The sequence below is a fragment of the Cavia porcellus genome, unplaced genomic scaffold (assembly GCF_034190915.1).
Source record: "Cavia porcellus strain 051 isolate PalLab524CR breed Dunkin Hartley unplaced genomic scaffold, mCavPor4.1 scaffold_21, whole genome shotgun sequence".
Classification (NCBI taxonomy): domain Eukaryota; kingdom Metazoa; phylum Chordata; class Mammalia; order Rodentia; family Caviidae; genus Cavia; species Cavia porcellus.
Window position 1 is genome coordinate 39,100,104 of NW_026947504.1, and position 18,612 is coordinate 39,118,715.

The 18,612-nt window shown below is 39.8% G+C and overlaps 1 protein-coding gene across 22 annotated transcripts in view; it reads right to left on the bottom strand.

Moving 5' to 3' along the window:
• The window catches only part of N4bp2l2 (NEDD4 binding protein 2 like 2), a 145,496-nt gene that overhangs the window by 21,175 nt on the left and 105,709 nt on the right, over positions 1 to 18,612 (bottom strand). For 15 of the 22 annotated variants that reach the window (XR_010041770.1, XR_010041768.1, XR_010041767.1 and 12 more), the window contains 3 exons: positions 10,335 to 12,043; positions 8,561 to 8,646; positions 7,190 to 7,235 (listed from right to left, as the gene is read on the bottom strand). Coding sequence is in view for 12 of the 22 variants with exons in the window: in XM_063232604.1 (XP_063088674.1) it covers positions 7,190 to 7,235; positions 8,561 to 8,646; positions 10,335 to 12,043 (1,841 nt within the window). In the remaining 10 variants the exon portion in view is untranslated. Of the gene's footprint in view, positions 1 to 453; positions 4,995 to 7,189; positions 7,236 to 8,560; positions 8,647 to 10,334; positions 12,044 to 18,612 lie in introns of those variants that run through there. The other 7 variants (XR_010041778.1, XM_063232611.1, XM_063232613.1 and 4 more) reach the window with 3 other exon arrangements.

Below are 18,612 nucleotides of genomic sequence, written 5' to 3' on the forward strand. Positions count from 1 at the left end.
CGGCTGCCTGCGCTCGAGCGGGCCGCCCGGCGGTTTTCTCTGCGATCGCCACCGGGATTTCCCGAAGAAGAGTCCCCGCCAGCCTTCCGGGCTCGGGGCTGGGGAGGCTGGGGGCGGCGAAGGCTGCCTCGGCCCAGCTGGCACCAGGCCGGGCGCGCCGCGGTGGCCCGGTGCCCTCGGGGGCTTGCGCAAGGCGCAGTGCCGAAATCCGTCCTCCCGGGGAAGCGCAGCGGGAAGCGAGACGAGCACCCTCCTCTCCGAGGGCGGCGGGGGCGCAGGGGCCGCGGCGGTCCCCGGGGGCAGCGGCGGCGATGGTGCTCCGCGCGCGGCCAGGCTCCGGCCAGGGCCGGGGCCGGGACCCGGGCGAGCGCCTGGGGTGGGCGCGCCCGGCTCCGGGCAGGGGCGCGCAGTGGCCCCGGGCCCGCACGCCGACGCCCAGGCCGCGCTCATTACCTGGCCAGTGTGGTTTTCCCCGAGCCCGGGAGGCCTCGCAGGAGGTAGAGGTGTTTCCTAAAGCTGTGGCGGCGCGGAGGCGGCCCCCGCGGGGGCGGCGGCCGAGAACGCGGCTGCTGCGGCTGCTGTCGGAGGCTCAGCCTCCCGAACGACTCGAGGAAACCGTCCTCCATGGGAGGGGGCTGCTGCGAGGGCCCGGGTTCCCTTCCTGGAGTCGCGGTCTCGTCCAAAGCTGTTGTTTTTGTGACTCTTCGGCCATGTGATAGATGGGGGCGGGCGCTCGAGCCCAGCCCCTCCTCCCAGCCTCCGGCCCGCGCGAACCACGCTGCCGGGGAGGGGGCGTCCCTACCTGGGAGCTGGGGACGCTGGGAGGCTGGCAGTCGGGAAAACGCGAGACGCCGCCCCAGCTCTCCCTCCAGGCTCCCGGTGCCCTTTCCCAGAGGGAAGGGTACCTGTCCAGTGGGACGCTGAGACATTTATCTAAAGCTGCCGTGCAAACCGGGCCCCTGGCAGAAGCCCTCCCCTCCCCACTTCGGATCGGTCTAGTCCTTGAAATAATTTTTCTTGACGATTAAAAGATGTGAGCAACATTTTTAATAGTAATACGCAAGGCCAGTGAGGTCCCCCATTATGTGCACCAACATCTGGCTGACATCCAGAGGGCTAACGCACACTCCACAGCCTGTATCTCTTACCTTTTTTTATTGGCCTGCCAAAAAAATATTCTTACAAAGCTTTACTGACTCTCCATAACTTACTGCGTCATCTTCCTCCAAAGAAAAGCACTCTTTAAGCCTCAGACTGACTTGTGAGTTATTAAGCGTGGTAGCCCTGGCAGCTAACTGCTGTCCTAGGAAAAGAGACAGCCTCTCGGGGAACAGTTTAGATTCCAGAGCAGTGGCAGAATCTGCTGGAACTGACTCTCCTGGAACTCTTTACAAATCAGTTCCAGGATGGTGCACACCCACCAGTTGATCATTATAGTGACTAGTATTTCACACGCAGGAGTAATATGATAATCCTATTTTCTGGACTGAAAGAGACAATATTTAAAACGCTAATCCTAGAAAACCTATGTGTGGGGGTTTGAGTGTAATAATTATATAAAGTAAATTGTTTTTGGCATCTACTATATGACAATTGTGAACAGGAATCTCTGGGCAGGGGACTCACGTTGATCTTTAGGTAGGGACTTCCCTGTGGGGGTGGGGAATGGAGAGTGAGGAATGGGGGGGGGCGGGGTGTTGATGAGTTACTTTCCCTTGAAAATCCCTTTACCAGGGCCGGGGATTTTAGCTGAGTGGCATAAGTGCCTGCCTGTCAAGTGCAAGGTCATGAGTTCGATCTCTGGTACCAAGAAAAGAAGAAAAGAAGAAAGAAAAGCCCTTTCCAGCTTTGGCAGATAGTATGTGTTCTTGATTCTTATCAACACTAAAAAGCAATGGAATTGCAAGTTACTCTGAATATCAGGAGTAAACCATGAGGAGCAGAAAATGCTGTACATGAGTCATAACAGTGACGTTTATGATCCATGCATCCCTGTTGTGAGACACCCCCCCCCAGGTGTGGGGAGTGAACACAGGCCTCTGTTTTTATGAGAGAGTTTTTGTTCACTATCTTCTTCATTCTACATCATCTCTGTCCAGTATGGGACTACAGCTCACATGCGGCTGTTGAGCGTTGCAATGTGGCTCGTCCAAACCGATTAAATACACTACATTTCAAAGCTTCCTTATAAAAAGAAATATCTCAGTAATTTTTATATTGATTACACATTTAAAGATGTTAGATAAATTTAGTTTACTACAGTATTAAATTTTTCCTTGTTTCTTTTTACTGTTTTAATGTGGCTTTTCAAAAGCGTCTTGCACGATGTTTCTATTGGATAGTGCTGCCTGAGAGCTCCACCGCTTCCGCTTCGTTCTCTGGGGTTCTGAGGCCGTGTAGGCAGGCGGAAGACATGAGGGTTTGATAATGAGGTTCTTGGCACAGTCTTGCAGTGCCTCTAGCAGGTGGACTGACACGAGTCCTCGGAAGAGAGACTAGATTGGAGACAGCTTTGGGAACTCTTGCACCTGTGAGGGGATAGAGCCCAGCAGACAGCCCAGGGCTCCGGGCCCTGGGAACACCAGCAGTTAAGGTCTCCCGGAGGAGGGGCAGTTTCAGAGAGCAGCAGCCCAGAAAAGTGACCCCAGGCACTTTCCTTTGCTCAGTCCTCACATTAAACAGTCAACAAGGTCTGCTTTCCAGTTCCTCAGGACCACACTGTCTGAAGTCACCCCCTCTCCCTAGCTCAGCCCTCTCCTGGCTCTTTATTTTCTCTAGAAGCCTGAGGAAGCCTTTAGGAAGCAGTAAGAAGACAAGTGTACCCCATTTGTAATCTCAGCCACTCATCTGAAGCAACAGGACTGTAAGTTAGCAAGGCTCTGTCTTGAAAAAAAAGAAAAAAGAAAAGGCTGCCTCAGTGGTAGAGCACGTGTCTAGCATGCACAATGTGCTGGGTCAGTACTGAAGAGAGAGAAACAGAGGCAGACAGACTGACAGAGAGACAACAAGAGAAAGGCAGAGGGAGGGAAAAAAGAAAAGAGTTTAGAAAAAAAGGAACGAGAAAGAAAAGTCATACGGAATACATCAGCACGGCAGTTCTGGTCATATCTGCGGGGAAGCTGCCCGCCCTGTGCCACACGGCAGCTCCAGGGGCTGTGCGGTACAATCACATCCTGCAGACCAGAAGAGGCCTACAGTCTAATTGCAGGGTAAATTAAACCCTGAGAGGGAATAAGGGGGCAGCACAGCAGACAGAAGGGGCGTGCAAGGAGGGATGAGTGTGATCAAAACACATCATACACAGTGACTTCCCCAGTATGAAACTACGGGGGGTGGGGCAAGGGAGAAGGGGGGGGGAATGATTAAAGTATGTCACGTGCAAAGCTTTTAACTGTGTGTGTAAGAGGAACAGGGGAAAACAGTGAGCCATTTTAAAGAAAGCACTGCATTCTAAATTCTCAAAAATAATGGCTGCTTGAACACCAACATTTAATTTCTACTCTTATAACTACATTAAAATATAAAGGAGGTTAGTTTGGGAATGTTTGGAGGCAGTGCTTGCTATGTTATTTTTATTTTAAGTATAAACTATAAGAGAGAAAAAAATCACAGCAACAGAATCTTGGAAATTAGAGACCACAAGCCAAGTACTGCTTAATTTTGCCAAAAAGATATATGAATTATAGTTAGCCAGGAAACACAATATATACTCCATAACCCCTGAATCCCAGGAACTGAATGATGTGGGGCCAGACGTAGGGCTTTAAACAGAAAAGTGACCACCAAGTCTGTTTAAGAGAGACCTTGAGGGGTGTGTGATCGGTAGTACAGCACCAACAAGTTACTCAGTTCAGCCCCCAGCATCAGTCATCATCTCCTCCAGTCCAAAAAGAAAGACATGAAAGTCCCCTCCCCCAGGCCCACAAGGTTGTCTCCTGGAGAAGGTAAAACAAAAGATCTGTGAGGAAGGGTTTAAGACAAGTGGGGTACCCTTTCTGGAAAAGAGGGAATAATTAAACGTCTGTGTGGCAGACAGTGAGTAGACAATCATGCTTCTTATTTTTAAAAATGTATTGTTATATTTTAAGTATATCTAAGCTAAAATGGAATTAAAGAGCAAAACAATACACTATACATGCCACAATCCTTAACCAAAATCCTGGAGGTCAGCTATGTTTCCAAACTCAGAAAGTGTCTATTGCAGTAGTAAAGTACAAGTGTACACATTGCCTTACATTCTGAGTAGCGTCTGGGCAGCCCCTAGTCATTGACTACATTAATATTTCTACAATGAAATATATGAATACACTTGCATACACACCAACTGGGATACAAGGAATAAAATAACATCCTGTTGGAATTAGGCTTAGCTTCTGATTTACTGCAGTTTTTTAATCACACACCAAAAAACAAACCAGTGGCTTCCAGAGATAAAGGGAAAAGAGATGGTCCATTAATATATAATGAGTACAGAGTTACAGTTTACAAAGTAAGAGTTCTGCAGATGGACAGTGGTGATGTTGGGACACTATGAATGCATTTATAATATTTTTAAGAATGGTTAAGATGGTAAGTTTTTTTCATATTTTACCACAATAAAAATTGAAAAACAAAACTTTTAGTTCTCTAAGCCTTTTGGAATTCACAATTCTAGAAACGCAATCATAGATCAACACTTGAATATATGGTCTACCCTTCCAAACTGATACAATCTAAAAAGATAAGCTATGTAAGTGTTGTGTGCCTTATTTTCTTCTATAAAACAAAATAAAATAACAGCAAACATCTTCAAAGTAGATAATATGATGTTTAAACTGTTACCTCTCCTGCTGAGTTTGTCATTATTCAGATAACACTTTTAATAGATTATCCAAACCAGCTTGAGTATCCCATGGGTCCATCCCTGGAAAGAATCTTCTGGGTCCACACAGAGTACTCTGACTTTGCTTGATGAGCACGATTTTCAGCAGCACCAAGGAGATCAGACAACCCAACTATGACAAAACACAAACCCAGACACATCCAGACAAAATGGTTACAGGGACAGTTTGCTTCCAGGTTCCCACTCTTTGCTCTCCTTGTTATGTGACTCCTTTGGCATCTAAGACTTCAAACTGTCCTTTGTTGCACATTCTGCCTGGTCCTACCTCATCCAAGAACCCACTCCCTTCGAGTGGCCAAGTGCCTGTCCCAGCATCCCATTTCCTACGGTCTAGTCAATTATATTATAAAACGTCAATAATAATTACACTAATTCATGCAAATATGTTAACAAGTTTCCTGGATCAATATATTCCTCCTCCTAGATTACACCAATTTCTGCTTTTCAGGGGGCATTTCAAAAGCAATGCTTTTTAAAGTTCAAGGAGGTATTTAGATGAAGAGCATTAACTCTTAGTAAGAGCCTATTATTTCTCGGGTATTACACAACATATTTTGCACAAGTTAGTTCATTTAATCCTCATTTAATGTCTCATGACAGGTTGGTATTATAAACTGATTTTTTCTTTGGTGAAGAAATTGAGGCTCTGAGAAAGTAACTTGTTTAGAGAAGACAACTGGTTTAAAGTCATGCAGGCAGGCAGCAGCTCTGTTAGGACCCCGTTCTCTTAGTCAGGCGCCCCTACTCCCGCACAGGTGTGTCACAGTGTTAACTAACACCCAGGCAACCAGCAGGAGAAATACTTTGAAGCAGGCAGGGCTTTGTGTTTCCCAGAGCCAAACAGATTCTTCTGCTAGTTCCTTCTTTCTAAATTATTATTTACTCTTTAAGACTTACTGGTCAGTGCCTTATGCCAAACACAAAATGAGGGAGCCCTTTCTCAAAGTAATTGTAAAAGAAACAAATTTGATAGCCAGGCGTGGTGGCGCACACCTGTACGCTCAGCACTCTGGAGGGAGCCTTTCAAGTTCAAGAGGAGCTTGGGTTACAAAGTGAGCTCAAGGCCAGCCTGAATTGCATTAGCAAAACCCTGTCTCAAAGACAAAAAACATTGGCTACAACACTTATACTCAAAAACGTCCAAGTAATGAAAGTTTCAGAATTAGCGGCACACTGTGTGGTGAGAAGACTGGGTCTTTACAGGGCAGTTTCAAGTACATGTGGAAGAGCAACATCAAAGTAAAAATTATAATCCAGAATACCCTGACATAAAATATAGACATTTAGCAGGCAGAAAGGACACCTGATCGAGCTATGCTTACTGCTGCTGTACTGGTGCTGCCTCACGCTGGGTGGCTTCATGGCGGTGAGGTGGGGTTTCCTGCCTTCCTAACTTCCATCCCTGTACTATAAAGTCCAGGACGGCGGGAATGTTTTCATTGCTGTCTCGGCAGTGTCTAAAATGATGTCTGACATGAGGCAACTCAATACATACTTGTTAAATAAAAGTCCTCACCTCCTTTCTGTACAATTCCTTATAGTTTCTTAAGTCTTCCTGTGTAATATTTATCTCACATTTTCTAGTAGTCTCTGCAAGCTTCTGAAGTATTCTACCAAATCTTCCCTTCTTGTCCCTCTTCTTTCAGCAGAAGAAGGTTTAAAAGTCGCACAACATTTTTAGGAGTATACATGTATTTCCCATTGAGAAACAGAAACACAGAATATTCTTAGAAGTGACTTAAAGAAAGAAAGCATACGGTGAATGCACAGTGCATTCTATTCTTACCAAATGCAGACACTTACACAGTGAAATTGCAACAGCTGTGTTTATTTCATAATTTAGGCATTTGGGGGAAAAGTGCAATGTGTTTATTTTAATGTCAGCTCGATGTCAAGTTTAAAATATAAAATGAATGTTTCTATACATTTTGCCTCTTTTCCTAGAGATTCCTTCATAAAGCATTTAAATAAAATCTACAACCGTAATTCCTAGCCCTGGTTAAATACCAACCCAGAGGAAAATTCTCATGAATTGTATTATCAGCATGTTCTCAAATATGTTCAAACCTATGAGGTAAGAAAATAAATTTGGGAGCAACACACACACACACACACACACACACACAAGGAATCTACACTTAAAGAAAATAAAACCATCACATGTACAATAGCACAGAGTTGCTATGGTAACAAACTACATTTTTTATATTTTACTCTTCAACTGTGGTACACATGAGCTATTACAATCAATGTCAATGTTAGCTTCCTTCTAATCATATAGAGATCTCTGGAATAATTTATACTTACAGTTCAAGGAATTCTCAGTTCTAGCCAGTATCATCTTCTGTTTTTTCTAAAAATTAGAATTATATAATGATTAATATTTGACATGGAATTAAATTTGCACTGTCATTTTACTCATGAAGAGATTTTCCTAAAATTGACAAAAGAAGTATTACCACAAATGTCAGTCTGAATGTTTGAAGGACTGCTGTGTGTGTGTGTGTGTGTGTGTGTGTGTGTGTGTGTGTGTAAGTAACCTAATCTCCATGGGCATAAGGATAAATGGTTTATGAAAATGTACACTTGATTTTATGATATGGACACACAAATCTACAGTTGTCCTTATATAAACAAGTAAGAAACACCTACTATCTTAGGGTATTAGTTCTGTAACGTCTACTAAGCTTCCATTTCACAATTTCAAAGTGTTTCTGGGATCATTTACATCATTATTAACATGATCAGAGAAACCCTGGACACCCCATTTTACTGGCTTTTGAAGAGTTTTCATCTATTATCTTTCCAATGGTTCAAGCCAGTCCTCTTCCAGCCACATAGAAAATGAACAACCTCCAAAAACGGCTGTGTTTTTCACTATAGATCAGCAGATCACACCAATAACAAGATGTTTCTAGGTCAAGTAAATACAAATCTAGTTTATAGCTGCTATTTTATCGTATCAGGGTAAGACAAAGCTGGAGAAAAATGTAGTGAAGAATAAAGAACTCTGCTACAATGGACACCTGAGTCATCCACAGCATGAATTCACTTTGAAAACCAGATGCAAAAGAAATGAAATGAGGCCAGGTGTGGTGGCGCAAAGCTGTAATCACAGCCCTGAGGATGCTGAGGCAAGAGGATCACCGTGAGTTCAAGGCCAGCCTGGACCACATAGTGAGAACTTTTGTCTTAAAAAAAAAAAAAAAAAAACAGAGAGAAAGGAAGGGAAAAAATGGAAATGAAGCTTTCATAAATAACGAGGAGAAGGAGGTGGAAGGGAGGATAAGGGAATGGGAAACAAAAAGAATCAAGTTGTGTCATGCACAGGCACAAATTCCTTATGATGAATGTGATCAATATGCATACCTATATGTCTAATTCAAGAAAAAAATAAAAATATATTGTACTCTACCTTAAAAAAAAAAAAAACCAGATGCAGCTTTCTCTTGGGACTATTTAAAAAAACATATGTAAATGTTATCTACCCAACCACAAATATCTTTTTCTAACTTTTAAAAATAATCCTCCTTCTCCATAATATTTTCTACTTTCATATAGGATATAGCACTTGCTTATTAAGTTTGATGAACAAATTTTTCTCCAACTTTATTTTTAAAGAAACTCAGTTACAGAAGACTTTCTTTGAAAGCTATATATTTTTTTTAAAAAATGTACCTCTACTGCCATCTTCCATTGCAAATACAGCATCTTCAATGTTTTCCAGTCATGGTGAATCACACAGTTATCAGGTGACAAGGATTCTGTGGAAAAAGGGGAGTTAGAAATTGCATTTCTAGCTTCACAAGGATTTTCATCCTAAATGTGAAGATAAGCAAATACAGTATGTGATGGGTAACATAGGAATTTGTGTCGTCTCTATTATTAAACAATATGCAGACTCAATGAAAAGTCTTTCATATCATAAAAGCATAAAAATATATGCATATCAATATACACCTATAATATTAGTAATATCAAGTAGTATTGTCACAATCATAAAATTTAGGTAGTCATCCTTTCCTGTGACATGGATGAAACACTGCAACTCTAGAAGTTTGATCTTCCTGCAAATTGCTCTTTCCATGTATGAGTGTGTAAGAGGCTTAACCCCTCACAATTAGGATGCTCACAACCAAGTCCAAACATATAATCATAATATACATCAGCCATAACAAACTACAAAAAACTTTTTCCCTATACTCACATAGTCCTAGAATTATAGGTAGGTTGGTTTTCTACGGTCTATATATTGTGTATTATATAATCTTAGTCAGCAGAATTCCTAACACTAGTTCATTTGAGATCTCTGCATTATTTACAAAGCCACCAATGATACACCAGAGCTTGGCTTATTGTGCATGCCAGCCCAACAAACCAGTTCCATTTAGTTACCTCCTCCACTTAGCCTCCATTTAGTTACCTCCTCTCTCTTTTTAAGCATATACAATTTCCAACTATGAAAATTTTCTCTTTTCTTTCAAGCCACATTCCTTCTCTGTATAAACACTGCATCTAATGCACTTCCATACTGAAGCCATCCCAAACAAAAAACTATAACCCATGTTCTCTTCAACAATCCCTTTAGCACTGCTAACCTCACCCATAAAACATTCTCTTGTCATATTTTCTGTATATGGTGATTTCATTTTGTTAGTTTTGGTCTCCCCATTTAGAAGGTAAACCATTTGATGAATGAGATCTATTTCCTCTAAAAAGCTTTCCAAGGTTTACTTAATGGGTGCTTGATCACTGCTGATTATGATGATATTGTGCATTCAAGGAAGGAAGAACTTCAGAATTTTTTTACGCCAGTGCCTTCGTGCCTTCTGGTGCTAATCTATAAATCCCACTAAGAAGCTAAAGTAGTCTATGTACTTTAAAAACACACACACACATAGACACAAAGTGACACACACAAAATCTGTACAAAATTTCAGAATCTGGATCTTGGACTAATATCTCTGACCTAAATTATCTTCTGTACTTAAAATTCCCAAAACAAATGCATTTTAAGTTTTTTTTGTTTTGTTTTGTTTTGGAAAAGGTTTTTTCCACATACATTAAAACAGATAGAAAACTTCAAAAAAATGGTTAAGATGATTATTCACAAAGTTCACAAATATAAATGTGACATCAGAATTCCTAACACAGATGAATAATTATACAGCCGGGCATGGTGGTGCACACCTGTAACCCCAGCACTTGGGAGGCTGAGTCAGGAGGATCACAGAGAGTTTAAGGCCAGCCTTAACAACATAGTGAGTATAAGATCAGCTGAACTGCATAATGAGAACTTATCTCAAAAAAATAGAAAAAGAAAAAAATACAGGCACTGTTAAATGTCTTTTTATTCTTAAAAGACATCACAAGATCAATACATTTCATAAAATGATTAATATCAGGTAGAAACACTACAATAATTTATTTTTAGTAAGTAAAAACAATTTACCTGTTGGAACCCCAGGAGATCCGAAAACCTTTATTAGTTGAAAAGCAAAGTCTTGTGATAATGGTAGCCCAAGGAAATTAAAATCACTGTTTATTAAATCTTGTCTGTCCTTAGTAGGTAAGCATTGTAATAGCTTCGATTCTTCCCATCTCTTTAGCTTGCCATCAAATGGCTGATTTAAAAAGTGAGGTTCAGAAGTAACTCTCAAAGAACACAAAGCACGAGCTTGATCACTTAAAATTTTTGAAGAAAACAACCCTATATTATTTAGTTTATTGCTGAATCTTGTCTGAGATTTGAAAGACAAAAATGTTTTTTTATTGGTAGAAAGTACTAGCCAAAAGCTAGATATGTAATGTAGTACAAGAGAAGGAACAGGATATTTGTAAAAATATACAGTGTGTCCTGGTCTGTTAAGTGACATATAATGAGAATAAAACTGTCCACCAAAATTTGGTGGGGAATCTTTGATATCAAGGTAAAAACACAATGGTTGATTATTAAAGACCATAACTTTTTGCTTTTTCTCCTCTTTGTTATTTATTTCTGAAATTTTATCATTTTCTTTTCCCACAATAAGGCTTGGTTCACAGTTTTCTGATAATAAGCCATATTTCTCCCTTTCTTTTGCATTGATATTACTCTGTTCCAGTAAGTTACAGTTTGGTGCCAAATTGAAAATCCTTTTCTGTATCTTATTCTTTGTTGGTTCTGAGGCACTCTTTGGGACATCTAGAAGTAAAGGGCTTCCGAATAGATTTGTTTCTGTTTCTATGAATGAATCTGTAGTTTCAGTTGAAGGTAGCAAATCTTCATTTTCTATCAGTAGTTTCTCCTCTATTGCTATTTCTGGACTGCTTGCTGGTCCTGATGCTCCTTCAGCAGTAGAAATCAATTTAATCATTTGTTCTCTGCTGTCAGGACAGGTCAGTTTACGTGATCTGTTTTTCTTTTGCCTTTGTTCACATACAAACTTATGAGTTCCCTCTGGCCAGCTACCAAAAGAGGGTTGTCTGTCAGGGCCTAACTGTAATTCTTTATCAGACACATTGGCTGTGAAAAAAGCCCAACAATTATTCATAGTTTTGTGTTCTCCTTGTTCCTCTCTTAAAACATCTGAAGGTCTAGATATACATTGATGGCAGGGGACTGGTTTGTTTGAGAGATTTTTATCTACTCTCTCTCTCTTCTTCCTAAATGAACATGGAGTTTCAGCAAATAGGTCATGGGTATCTAATGCTGAGTTATGTCTATTTCCAGTACGTTTTTCTACCTTCCTGCCATAGCAGTCATTCCTTGTTACACAGGGAAGATTCTGAGTCCCTATTGGACGAGTAACATTTGGTACTGATGACAAGTCATCATCTTCCATAGGGAGACAATTCTTTGATGAGCTGTCCGACTCAACTGTAGGTGCAACATCTGGATAGCTATCTTCAGAATCTATGTTATTCCAACTATTTTCTTTATAACCATTCACAGAATCCCCACATTCATTCTGTAAGCCAGTAGTTAAGGGACAAACTGATTCTCTTTCGGTCTTTTCAAAATCTTCTTTTTCACTTGGATATGGGTCCTGATCTCCTGGTGCAAGATAACTTAAGGCATCAAATGAGTTTTCAAGCATGATTTCACTAAGACTATTATGCTTTTTGTTTCTTCTTCTGTTTCGCTTTTGTCTATGCTCGGTTCTCTTCCAAACTGTTTCTCTGAAAAATAAAATAAATAAAGTACTTCAAAACTTCATTATTTATATAACATTAGCAAACTGTAACATCAAACTTAATATGCAGATTTCAAAATCACTAGTATAAGAAACTCTAAAATGTACATGCACTTTGTACTATATTTTAAAATCATTTTAGAGAGAGATACTTTAATCCTGTAAATTAAAAATGAGTGTATTTTGAGAAAACTACAGCTCACAGGTACATAACTAATTTTATAAACCAGTAACTTTATGAAAACAATATTTTCCTTAAAGAAAATGTTTCATATGCATATGCAAAACATACCAAAAGGTATCTTAGATTTTCTAATATTGTAGAATTTGCATAATAAAAAGTGACTGATATAGTCTCAAGTGGCACAACTTTTGAGGTTTTAATAGCTTTGTTTTATCTAGACAATAAAGACTTTGGCAAGTAAGTTGCTCTATCAAATTACATACAATGGTTAATAATAAGCAGCTAAGTTCAGCACATGGGCAATATGTTTCCAATTGTCTAGCTCGCAGTGGGTCTAAACCAACATTTATACCACTATTTTGTGGGGGGGGGGAATAGAAATAGGTGGTCACAGTGATTGCTAATGTGTCACTGGTATTGGTGAACTGTCTTGTAATTCCTTGTTAAAAATGAATCCCACCCAAAAGAGCAATAGCACTCGCACTGATCACACTATGAGTTAGCTCCCTTTAATAGAAGATAATATGAGAAAAAAGAAGATTTAGGGATTTTCTAATTCTGATGATAATGGTCCAGTTATCCTGTATACAATGGATTATTCCACAGTGGATAATCAGAGTAGAGAAAGGAGCCAATGGGGAAAAATGCAGCAAAAAAAGGACAACAAATATGAGATGAAAAACATCAGAGACAGAGTAATAAAAAACCAGGCCAGATATTGTGGTGCACAACTGTAATTCTGCAATGGGGAAGCTGAGGCAGGAGGACTGCTGTGACTTCAAGGCCAGCCTGAATGACACAGTGAGTTAGTTCAAAGCTGGTGTAAACTGCATAGTGAAAGTGTCTCAAAAAGACCAAAAAAAAAAAGCCAAAGATACGGCTCAGCTGCATGGCACCTGCCTGGCAAGCGCAAGGTCGTGAGTTTGATTCCTGTACCAAAAAAACAAAAAAGAAAGAAAGAAAAGAAAAAGGAAAACAAGCAGGCAAACAAATACACAAACACAGAAGAATACAGAGATGATGAGGGAAAGGGAAAGTCCCTTGTTCTCAGGCTGGGCGTTGGCAAAAGAGTTTATCAAACCAAGCCCCGGCCTCTGGCCTAGTTTACTCCTAACTTGCACAAGAGCTGCTCTGTGATTTTTAAGAGACAGATATATGAACACTTTGTTCTCTGTCCCCAAATTGCTGCTGTCCTTGTTTATACATTCCTGGATGTTGACTCAGAAGGAATACCAGGAAATGCTAATGCACCTAAAAACAGTTGTGGCAAGGCCTCTAAAAAGGATGTTGAGTGAACACTGTATTTGTCAGTAACCCTCTTTCATGGTCAGCTGTGATTCAAGGAAAGCTCTGCATGAAGTTAAATGTGTAGCATCTGTTATACCAGTTGGCAATCACAACTATAGCAGCAACTTCAGTAACAAGTTCATACCAAAGTCTAGGTTGTCACTCTGAAAACAAAAACAAAAACAAAAACAAAAAACTGTCTTTGTCCAAATGTGAACCATCCAGTTGCAAGGCAAGGAGAAAAAGAACGGTAGTGTTTGTTATTCCTTTATTATTGTATTGGGTTAAATGAGAACATACTGAGCACCAGACACTTACTACAGCACACTGACCTCCTTGTTTTGTGCAGCTCAATGCACTAAATTTGCAGCAACAGTTCCCAACAGGTCAAGGAAAGAGAAACAGGGCTTATTAAAATATAGTTCATCAGAAAAATGTTTATAACTCCCTGTGCTATCAAACAGCCTAAGATCTGCAATACTACTTTGGAAATTGGTTTTACAGAGAAAAACAAAAACTATTTCCTGGGGCTGGAGATTTAGCTCAGCGGCATAAGCGCCTGCCTTGCAAGCAGGCAGTCATGAGTTCGATCCCCGGTACCGATAAAAAGGAAAAAGACAAACAAAACAAAACAAAACAATTTCCTTCCCATTACTATGTATTAGGATTACTGAATTACATTACACATACCACATAACCTAAGCTTCACAACTTTGATACTACACATAAACTATATAAGGTGAGGACAAAGGCCACCTCACAAAAGAAACTGAAAAAATAAGTTAAAGAATTTGCCCAAAGTAGCAGGATTCAGACCTGGATCCATACTCTGTAGCCGTAGTGCAAAACTGCCTCTCAAAACGAAGAATGTACAAAACACCTTCTTCTCTCTTTCTTTTCTTCCTCACATCATCAAACATTTACAGTACATGATCAGAGCTACTCTGCTGGTGAGGCCTTTCCAGGAGTACCTGAGGCTTTTATCATCAACCTAATATATAACACATTGAGACTTTTTCTTGTTCTCCTTAGTTCTCTGAGTCTGAATCAACAGCTAATTTGCCCTTATCACAGCTGTTAGAAAAAAAGATAGTTTCATTAACATTCCTTAAGGGTACCTTTCTGCTTCAAATACACTCCACTAAGAGAAAGTATAATAGAGACCTGCTAAAGATAAAAACTCACTATGTCTACAGATAAGTGAACACAACAGATTATGAAAGAATCAGTTAGCTTACAAAAATAAACTCTTGAGTCTCAAAGATCAGGCAGCTTATTAAAAGACTTTGCTAAGAGTTGTCCAAGAGTCTCTAAAGATTAGAATTCTAATGGAAAATGCAAAACAATTCCAAGATGAAAATCAGAAAACTGACTTCACAAAGATACATGACAGTGACATTACCAGTGCTGTACCACTGAAGTTCCGAAGGGTTTTTCCTTTCCTTTGGAAAGGAAACCTGAGTCAGGAGGAGTTACTCATGAAGCTTATGGGAGGTAAGAAAAGTGATGGTAACAATAACTACTGTCGGAATGCATATGTCACTGAGGTTGCTAACCACAGCACGCATTTTCTTCAGGAACATCTGTCTACAAAGTGTGAAAGGTTCATCTGAACTATGTCAAAACTTGTTAAACCTGATCTCACTTGTGCTGATTCACTAAGCGATGAATGGCACCATCAGAGGATAAGAAAGCAGCATAAAATAAAAGTTAGTTATGGAGAGGAAATTTGGAGGATTACAGGATATTTGGAGGACAAGCTGTAGATTTGAAAGGGAAGGAAGAAATAGGAAACAAACAATGGCAACACATTTATGATGAATAAGATTTTGCTTTCTAGATGATCTAAGCTTCTGGGTAGGGACAGGCTGTACCTCTCAAGAATGAGACTGTTTGCTCAGAAACAAGCTGTTCGAGTAACAAGCTGACTAAACTGTGATCTAAAGACAAAACAAGAGAGCATCACGATAAAGTCAAGGAAGATGAAAAACAAAAAATTGACAGGTCTGATCACTATTTGCCCTACACCAGCCAACTTACTTCCTGAGCTCCCAGACCAATTACAGCTCACTCCTACTTTCTGTAGCTCCCCCACACTTTTTTTGTTTGTTTGTTTGGTTTTTTTTTTGTACTGGGAACTGAATTCAGGACCTTGCACTTGCCAGGCAGGTGCTTATGCTGCTGATTTATATCCCCAATCCAGCTCCCCACATTTGAACCCAGCAACAATGCCTATTCTGCTAAGATATGACACACACAGCCCACCTCAAGGTCACAGTGGCCACGGCTATGGCCACATGCTTAGTCTCACTCCCCCAATTCCACTGGGCCCTAAACCCATCCCACTAACTCCCTTACTCTATCCATAAGAGACCCAGCTGAATACTGGACTCTGACTTTCCTTTGGAGTTACACTAGGAGATCACCCTGGAATCCCCAAATTTAGGCAGGCTGTATTCTTTACTGGGTTGTCACTAATTACTCAAAAATAATGACCTTCGACATAAAAATTAAGGGAACCAGAAACAGTATTTCACATTGCAGAATTTATAAACGCATAATTATGGACAATACATGAAGTAAATCTAAGATTAAAGCACATTCAGATTATAAAAAAGAGACACAATTAGCTAAGCACGGTGGCTAATGCCTGTAATCCCAGCATTCGGGAGGCTGAGGTAGGAGGGTCGCTGCGAATTTGAGACCAGCCTAGGCTACAAAGTGAGCTCAAGGCCAGCCTGAACTGCACAGCGAGACCCTGTCTCAAAAAAGACAAAAAAAAAGATATACAGTTAAAAAAGACTGTCCACAGTTGGAATAAACCACATGTAGTTCCTGGTCCTGCCTCAGTAGCAAGCTACCAGATGAGATCTCAGACAAACCTTTCAGAAGGTCTGCTTTCTAAAATGGGGATACTATTTTCTCCTTGTAGAGTTGTGCAGATTATTAATATTAGTGTTCTTAATCTCTGCATAACTGAAAATAACATAGTTGATTCTCCCCATTATTTCTGTACAATGACTGGTATCAATGAGATATTAAATGTTCCCAGTTAAAATATTGTTCTTCAGTATAATTACTATTCTTTTGTTCAGAATAGAATTGTTTACAAGGAGTCAAATCTGTTTATGCAAAACATAATTGTTACCATAATGATATATTTTGTGTCATATAAGATGAGATGCCAAACTACTGCTAAATAACATGTGAGTAGGATTACTATGAAATTTAGTTTAAAAATTATAAAAACCAAGCTGGGCACGGTGGCACATGCCTGTAATCCCAGCACTCAGCAGGCTGAGGCAGGACTGTTGCAACTTTGAGACCAGCCTGGGCTACAAAGTGAGATCAAGACCAGCCTGAACTGCATAGCAAGACTGTTTCTATATCTATATCTATATCTATATCTATATCTATATCTATATCTATATCTAAATCTATATCTATAGATATCTATATATATCTATAGATATATATTATATTATATATATAATAAAAACCAGCCAGGTATGGTGGTGCACACCTATAATTACCACACTCAGGAGGCTGAGGCAGGAGGATTACAGCAAGTTTGAGGCCAGCCTGGGATCATAAGTGAGTTCAAGGTCATCCTGAAGTGCATAAAAACCATTATTCTCCCCTCATAGATCTTTGAAAATTTCTTTGGGTTTTCCCTCCAATTTTCATCAATAGAAACTAAAAATTCTTTCCAATGTACTACAGGTATGGTTTATGCATGCAAAGGGAAAAAAATAACACTGACCAGGATTATACATAAAAATCTGGAAAGTGAATATACATAAGCATGTATTTTGAATTTCCAATAAAATAAAGTAGACATCACTTTCATAATGATCTTTATGTTTGTTTCTATTTTTCTCCACGCTAGGGATTGAACTCAGGGCCTCACACATGCTGGGCAAGCACTTTATTGTTAAGCTACTCCTTTAGTTCAGATTTCCTACATTAATCAATTTATTTAACAAAGCAATGGATTGCCTTTCTCCATCACGTTTGATATAAGGACTGTCATTATTAAAAAAGGTTTGCCTGAGATCTCATCTGGTAGCTTGCTACTGAGGCAGGACCAACAAAGAAAGAAACTGGGGCCTCCTATATACACCATAAGAAACAAAAATATGAGAAAAGGAAGCAACAAGAAAGAGTCCCTAGCCCCCAACCCTGAGAACATTGATACAGGGAAGGTAAATGCAAAGGAGATTGAGGACGGCAAACATGCAGTACCAGACACAGCACCAGTGGACATAAAGTGATTATATTCGGGACCTCATAGATGAGTTCAACAGTGAAATATTTAGCCAAGTAAAACAAGATATAAATAGAATAATAAAAGAAATGCTAAGCACCCCTCAAGAAAAAACAGATGGAAGAATGGAGGACCAAAAAAAGGGGAGAATTGTTTAATAAAGAAAATAGAGAAAACATAATACATGAAGCACATTCAAAGAGATTACCAGGAAATTAAAAATTCCATTGAAAGCTAGCAAAACTACTTGAAAAAAAACTAAGGATAGATTATCTGAACTGGAGGACAGGTTTGCAATGTGGGATCATGAAAGGAAAAATTTCTTAAAAATAACAAGGAAACAAGCAGTAACAATACAAAGGCTAGAAGATGACAAGAGAATCTATAACTTAGAATAAAGAATGTGAATGAGGAAGCAGGGGTACAAACAAAGGAACTACAAAGGCTATTCACAGAAATAATTAAGGAAAATTTCCCAAATATAGGAAAAGGAAAAGATATTCAGATATATGAGGCATACAGAACTCCAGCCACCTACAACCAAAACAGAACTACACCCAGGCATACAATAATCAAGATCCCAGAAATCCAATATAAAAACAGAATATTAAAAGCTGTCAGAGATAAAAAACGGATTAGTGACATGGGAAAGCCCATCAGAATTACGGCAGACTTCTCGGCACAAACCATCAAATCGAGATGAAGATGGAGCAAAGTATTCCAAACCTTGAAAGAAAATAACGTCCAGCCCAGATTGATATACCCTGCAAAATTGTCCCTAGAAATTAATGGAGAAATAAGATGCTTCCAAAATAAA